The 7814-nt window shown below is 41.6% G+C and overlaps 1 protein-coding gene across 2 annotated transcripts in view; it reads right to left on the bottom strand.

Annotated features, from left to right (window-relative positions):
* The window catches only part of Cd109 (CD109 molecule), a 103865-nt gene that overhangs the window by 82365 nt on the left and 13686 nt on the right, over positions 1-7814 (bottom strand). For both annotated transcript variants that reach the window (XM_021172854.2, XM_029482122.1), the window contains exons 3-4: positions 1897-1925; positions 95-325 (exon numbers count right to left, since the gene is read on the bottom strand). In XM_021172854.2, coding sequence (XP_021028513.1) covers positions 95-325; positions 1897-1925 — 260 coding nt within the window. The remainder of the gene's footprint in view (positions 1-94; positions 326-1896; positions 1926-7814) is intronic.

The raw sequence follows: 7814 nt of genomic DNA, 5'->3' as shown, positions 1-7814 counted from the left end.
AAAAAAAAAATAAACAAAAAAGAGAGAGAGAATCCTCAAGGCAGTCTTAGAGGGATGGCTTGAAGTCCCCCCTTCACGTCAGCCTGCCACTCACCTTAATGAAAATGTCCACGGACGTCCTATAAGGCTTGAGATCTGAGCAGAGTGTGAGCACCCGAAACTTCACTTCCTGCTTCGGCTTGTAGAATGCCTTGTCTGTCTGAATGAGGACTGATACACTCTTGCTCTCAAATGTTAAACGTGTCCTGTTGGAGAATACGATCTCGGTCTCTGATTGTCCGTTTATGTGTAGCTCATAAATCTTATCTGCACTGTTCAGAGGTAGCTGGGTGGGGAAAGATCAGACATATCAAAGTCTCACCATTTTACCTTTAAAAAAAAGTTTCAATTACAAGTTAAAATAAAAAGATTAAAGACATAGTATTATCTAAAAGAGCTGTAGTGTTGGGGAAACTTGTCCTTCATAGGTATCAAAGCTGAACACTTTGCTTTATCTCCTTTAAAATCCTGTACTCTGCTCTTCAATTAGATCAGAGAGATTCTGGAATGAGGGACGCTCCCTCCATACCTGTCTCTCTCAGCAGGCAATCAGCCTGTGAAACACCAGTGTTTGTTTCCTTGCTATATTCTCTCAAACACTCATCTTTGATGCTTTCTTTTCCTATACCCTGTTCAGCATGTGATTGGTGGCCATGCCGCCATTTTTAATACTATTAATAACAACAGAATACGACCATCTGGTACGAACAGACCACAAACCACATTGAGCAGTTATTGAGCAGTTCACATGTTCTCTGTCATTTGACCTCAAGATAATCCCTCAGCCCAATTCCACACCCACCCTTGACTGGATTCTTCTGCTAAGACCATTTCACAAAGAAACTAGGTTTAGAGAGTTAGGGACAGCACTCCAGGCTGCCAGCCCACGTCTAAACCTAGCATGGGCTATATCACTCTAGAAGCAACATGATGTGGTGATTTTAAATATGTCCAGAAAGTCTCTGATCTATCTCCCTTCAAAAACTAGAGTCTGCACTGGGATACCAAAATAAGGCCTGGAAATAAAGGGAAAACTAGTTGAGAACAGGAAGGGGTCAGCAGGGATAGAAGGGGGCAAGAGAGGGTAATGAAAGGCTAACGATCAAAATAGAGTACATACAGGTATGAAAAAGGCATGAAATACATTTAAAAACAAAAAAAAACGAAACACATGTTAATGTTTAACATGAAAACTATTATGTGTCATTTTAAAATGTTAATTTAAAAGGCACCAGGTGTGGTTGGCAGTGCATGGCTTTCATTCAGCACTAAAGAGACAGAAGTGAGGAAATCTCGACACATTCATAGCCAGCCAGAGATACTTGGCTACATAGTGAGACCTTGTCTTTAAAAAGAAACAAAGAAAAGAAAGAAAAGTATTAATGCAGGAATAGGGCCAAACACAATAAAGTGATCTAATGGTCCAGTTAATTGAAGAAAACTCCCTGCAAGGAGTTTCAAGAACATAATAGCCAATCTCTCTAAAGTTAAGGTTGGTCTTAAAAAGTACAGTAATTTCAAGTAAAACTTACAAGTAATGTAATGAAGAGCCAGTAAGAAGGTATGCCATAATTACAATATATTTCTTTTGTTGTTGTTGTTTTGAGATTTTCGGGGGTGGGGGGGAGTTAGTTTGGGTGTTTTGGTTAGTTTTTTTGGTTTTTGGAAACAGGATTTCTCTATGTAGCCTGCCTGGCTGGCTTGGAACTCAGAGATCTGTCTTCCTCTGCCCTCCCTCCACCCCAAGTGTTAAGATTAAAGATGTACACCACTACACCCAGCTTGCAATGTATTTCTGAAGCCAATTTTTGGCATTTATTTATTTATTGAAGCCAAATAATTTAAATGAATACTTACTGCTGGAAGAACAAGAGTCTTGAAATGGCCTAAAAGGGCAACAAGAAAGGAAAGGTATTTGTCAGGATTTAACAAGACTTTCTTTCACTAACCAAAATAGCTTTATTCATTCCCCAAATAACCAAGAACTTGTAGACCATCCTTATGGAGAAGCTAAAAATTGGAAGGTGATCAACCAGGGATGAAATCCCAGCAAGTTCTACCAGTCCCCAGTTCTACTCTCACCAGAGCTGCTCTTGCCGCAGTTAAGGTTCCAGGGTTTGAGGGAGACTTCAGAGAGGACCAGAGAATCTGGGGATTGGAACTCAGGGAGGGGATGTTGTTATGGTTCCATTTCTCTTGGGGGTTGTAGTACAGGAGATTGCACCCAGGGCTACATGGTATCTGGCTTGTGCTCTGCCCTGAGATCCGTCCCCCGTGGGGTTCACTCTTCATGCTCTCAGACACTCATGATAAAGGGAGGCATTAGTCATGCCCAGGGTGAGCCAGGCCTCAGCAGTGATTCACAAGGGTCAGGCTGGTCCAGACTATTTCTCATGTGCACTTTCTAAAAATAGGACCGATGGTTCAACGCATGCCAATTTTTCATCAAACCCATTTACTTCAAGGAAAAAGAGTTTTGAGTTAAAATTGCCAAAGACCTTATCCAACATTCCCATCACATGTGAAAGTAGACCCTTTATTGGAGAACTATCTATTGAAGGAGCCACAGTGTCTCTCTCAGATGAAGACATATTGAGTCTACCATGTCAGAGCAGGGAAATACAAGATGGCCCAGTACAGAGTAAGAATTAACAACAGGCTCTGAACTCACACCACACACAGGGTTCTGTCATGAATTCTGTTTCTACAGCTCACTAGTTTCATCCATAAAAAGAAAATGCTGATCATTGTTCCAAACATACACAGTGTTTTGTGGGGAGGCTGTTGTCACCTGTCATCTACAGACACACAAGAAGCACTTGAAGGTCATCAGAGTACCAGAAAGCTTAGAGAGGTGTCTACCAGGATCTCAGCTTGTCTCTATAGCAACATTCCCCAGTTGTTTATGTGGAAACATACCATCAGTAAAGCTTGTGACATATATCACCAATATCAATCTACATTTTTACAGTGGGATATGTATACTTCCTCATTCAAGATATTAAATATCAAGAGCCTGAATTGCTTAATCATGCTCAAAAAAAAAAAAAATAGAAGTAGCTGAGTGATGGCTCACACCTGGGAGCATCTGGGAGGCTAAAGTGGGAAGATCATCTTGAGTCTGAGACTAGCCTGGACTACACCATGCATCCAACACCAGCCTGGGCTGCATATCAAAAACCTGCCTCAAAAATAAAGTAAGTGAAAATTAGTATATTTTCTAACTTCACATTATGAAACAATCATGTAAATTCCCAGCTGTCTTCCAGTGAAGTCAAGGGATAGGAAATAGGTTTGCAGGATCACCAGGCAATTCGCCATCATTGATTACCAGCCAGCATGGAGTAGCTATTTATAAGCACTCCTGCAAAGAGAGGGAGTCTGACATAATAGGACATTGAACAAAATGTGGAATACGTGAAGAGAGTTGATTGGATGTTGGAAGACAGAGGCGAGAACAGCACTGATCTCTAGTGCAGTGGGATAGGAGGAGTCGGTCAGGGGAGAAAGGGGAGGAACCAGGACAGAGAATGCACAGCAGAGCAGGACACTGTGACCCTACCAAAGCCAGAGCTGGCTGGGCTGAGCCAAGCTGGGAGCCAGCGATTGTAAGATGGGTCTAATCTGACTGTTATTCTTTTTATGTCTCTTATTATCTTATTTAACAGGGAAAATTTAAATTTATGATGTACAGTATGATGCTTTGACACGTGTATAACCTGTGGGGTGGCTAACTTGAGATGCACCGCCTCACAGATATTCAGATTTGCTGTTAGAGCAACTACCTCTTACCCTATTGGCAATTCTCATGTCACTAGGAGTCAGAGCCATGATGAACACTGGTATTTATTCCTCTTGTCTAACTAGCCTTTTTTTATTCTTTGACCAACATCTCCCATGAAGCTTCTAGCTGGATAACCAGCAGTTTAGCCTCCTTTTCTTAATGTTCAACTTTTTAAAACTACATATAGTGAAATCATACCATGTCCTCAAATTCACCCACATTGCAAGTGGCAGGGTTGCCTTTCTCAGAGTCAATCAGTATTCCACTGTGAATATATACACTATGTTTCCTTACCCACTTATCTGTTAGTGGACACTTAGGTTGTTGCCACCTCAACTCTTATGTGTGGTGCTGCAATAACAGGGGAATGCAGGTGACTCTGACATGCTGATGTCATAGCTGGGTATAAACACGGTTGTACAGGAACACTCTGTGTTTATTAAGCGTTCACTTCTCACGGGATGTTTATATTCTATACTGAACTGACGTGAAACTGAAAGACTGTATCAGGAACTAGACTTGGTAAAAAGAAAAACTTTCAGAGATATATAAATTCAACCTCCTTCACGGGCTTTTTTTTTTTTTTTTTTTTTTTTTAAGTTGTTGACTGGCTTCTTTGAGAACCAGAAATACACTATCTGACATTCTCTATACACACTTGGAAATGCGGAAGTAGTCCTCCCAGACAAGCATTTAGGAACAGATTAGTATACACAACTCCACAGAGGGGTCAGTTAACCATGGATGTGGCCAGAGAAAGAATACTCTAAGGGGACATAAGAGGGCCGAGAGCTAAAACATAAAAGACAATTACACAGAATCCATGAATTTGAGACAGAGCAAAGGGGCTCATGGGAAGGGCTGGAGGGAAGAGGGGAAGAAGGAAATGATTATATGCTGTAGGATCAATCATACATACATACATATGTATCTATCTATGTATATGTATATGATATGTATATATCAGCATGACCTCCTCATATTTTGTTTTGTTTGGTAGGTTATGATCCATTATTTATTGAGTGTTTAAGTTGTTTGGTCACACTACTTCTTTCATGGTATATTTGTGTCTCCATGTTCATATGTGTGTGCACAGAGTATGTCCCTACGTGTAGAGTCTGGACTCGATATGTGTGTGTGTGTGTGTGTGTGTGTGTGTGTGTGTGTGTGTGTGTATGCATGATGAATGAAAGCAAAGAAAAGCTGCAGTCAGAGAGTATTAATGAAACCTTGGGGCTCTGGGACTCTGTAACTGGTCAGGCAGCAATCGTGAGCCTTGGGCGTGCAAGCCTATGGAGACCAGTGAGAAATGGCCACCACTTTATGTTGACCTACTAAACTTTGGGATGGCTTGTTCCCAGCAATAGATAATTGGGAACTCTTGGAAACAAACAAAATTAGCTGGCAAAGCTCACCCCAGCATGGTGTAGTACACCAACATCCCAGTACTCGGAGGGCTGAGGCAGGAGGATCACAAGTTTGAGGCCAGCCTGAGCTCAAAAATAACAAATACAAAAACAAATCTCAAACAAGCATACAGGGATGACAAAAGAAAAAACTCCAGCAAACTTCTGAAGCTAGGCCATCCCACATAGCAGGCACCAGACACACGTGACACCTGTAAAATACACCTGATTCCTTAAACCAAAACAGAGCAAAATATTCAGCAATGGTTTTTATAAGGATTTTGTGTAGTCATTGTATCTGTAATCCCGCTCAAAGTGTACTATCAAAATTAATTTATATATTTCATTTTACTTTTTTGTAATACAGTCACTAGAGAATGATCTATTATCTATATTGTTGAACTATATTTCTGTTCTACAGTGGTGTCCTGGAGGATGGAGCTCTGACATTATTTAGAAACAATAAAACAGCCAACAAGATCTGACAAAATACCTTTTTTTTTTTTATGAATCAAAGCAATACATATACTTCTATGGACCTACATTCCAACTATCTTCACAAAACTGAAATCAAGGAAACTGTCTGCCTCTGAGTTTCTTCTATAGTTTGTGCCAATTCTAACAGCGGCGATACCACGGGTCTCGCCGTTTCAGCTCGGTTTAGTGTAGAAGTTTCTGTTCCAAGTAGGAGCATTCTGAGCGAATGTTCCAATAATTCTTTTATCCTTATTTTACAAATGGAATCTGGAGTCCTGGATCACTCAAGACTCTCAACAGGCAGCCTGCCTCTTGGATTGGACCAGCTGTGGACGGTCTCAGTATCCTCTCTTGCAGCGCTGGCTATTGTCAAGAGTTTCATCTGGCTTGCCTGTTGTGAAGGTCCCTAATTTCTTTACACATAGAGGTTTTAAATCTCATCTTGGATTCCTTGTTTTCCTCATCTGTGTGGATCCTGGTACCTAAACAGGCCATCCCCAGGAGGGGGCATCCGATCTCTAGCTAATGAGGATAAGAGAGCTGGGACACATCCTACAGTTTAGATGAAAGAGCCTTTCTCCTGCAGTGGATGTGGGTGCTGCAAGACAACAGGCACCACTGTGTCCCACACCAAAATCAAGTATAAAAAGCTGAAGTGCCGAGAGTCGTGCCCCAGCAAACCAGCCGGTTCCTGAGAGATACTTAGTTTTCATCGCTTCTGGATAAATCTACAGGGTTAGCTATTTTGTCAGCCCGGGGGATGGCAGAAACCATGTGCTCCCTTTGTTTACCCTGACCTCACACACACGGGCTGCCTCCCACGGACATCAGATTTACAAAGACTGAGGAGAGATAGAAATGTGAGTACTGATCGCTACCCACGTGACATCAGGCAAGGAGAAAGAGGAAATCAGTTGGGAGCCTGTAATAAATGAATCTCTTACACTGACTAAACTGGAGGGCAAGCATGCTGGCCATTCCAAACAGGCTCACTAGAAATCTCATTTCACAGTAACACTCGATTTGTTTTGTCTTGTTTTGTTTTGTTTGTCTTGGGTGTAGCTTTTAGTCAGCTCAGAACTTTGAAGGGTTTCTCAGGAGATCAAAGCTGGAGGAGTTTCGTGCCTGAGTCCCACTACAGACCTATGATGACATCCGTCACAGAACCAGGAAAGATGCAGAACCAGGAAAGATGCAGAGCCAGGAAAGATGCAGAGCCAGGAGGGAGCCTACAGGAGCAGCGACGTCTCAGCCTTCCTAGCTCCCGCTGGATCCTGCGTCTCAGATAGTGTGTAGATAGAGCAGTTGAGGCCTGGCACTAATCCCATGAATCCTTACTAAAAGGTCAACTTTAAGTGTGTAACATTACTTACTGCTATTGCTGTTGTCCTCCCTGTAAATTTAAAAATATATCTTGGAATGCCCTAGGCACTCACTAAGTCCTAGTACAGGACTTATTTGAAAGTCTAAAGATTTTACAATAACTTGGGTCACCAAGTCATAAAAGTAGGAGGGGTGGGAGTGGGGAGGGAAGCAGTATAGAAGACAAATAATAATAACTCCTTTCCCTGATTGTTGCTAGGGTGAGAGTTAAGCAGATAATATTTGCAAACCTTTGGGAACATTTTTTTTTTTTTATTTTGGCCAGGATCCACTCAGACATGGGAAATGGCTGTCTCCTGAAAGGTGGCTCCCACTCTCTCAATCACTAAGGATGCACTCCACTTTGTAAAGTTCTTACAGCCCGTTGTTCCAGGCAACTGTGGCCTCCGATCACTTCTCAGAGCCTTCCAGACTGCTGCCTCTGCCCCTCGGCAGGCAGTAACTCAAAAGAAGCCTTGTCTGTAGACTTCACACTTGGCACAGGTGGGAAAACTTGGTCTTTTGATTTACAAATAGAGTCAATTTTATCTGTTTTGAAAACGAACTTCTCTAGCTACACAGAAGTAACAAACTATGTTAGTCAGTTTTGTATTTAGAAATGTATTGGTAGCAGGGATGTTTTCATAATTTTCAGAGATTATGCATTCTTCATGAATACTTTTGTATTGCTGCTTGCAAATATGCATTTCCAAACTTGAAATATAGGTGTGAACAGTGAAAAAAAA

The sequence above is a fragment of the Mus caroli genome, chromosome 9 (genome assembly GCF_900094665.2).
Source record: "Mus caroli chromosome 9, CAROLI_EIJ_v1.1, whole genome shotgun sequence".
NCBI classification, from domain to species: domain Eukaryota; kingdom Metazoa; phylum Chordata; class Mammalia; order Rodentia; family Muridae; genus Mus; species Mus caroli.
This window is presented reverse-complemented; position numbering and strand designations above follow the sequence as displayed.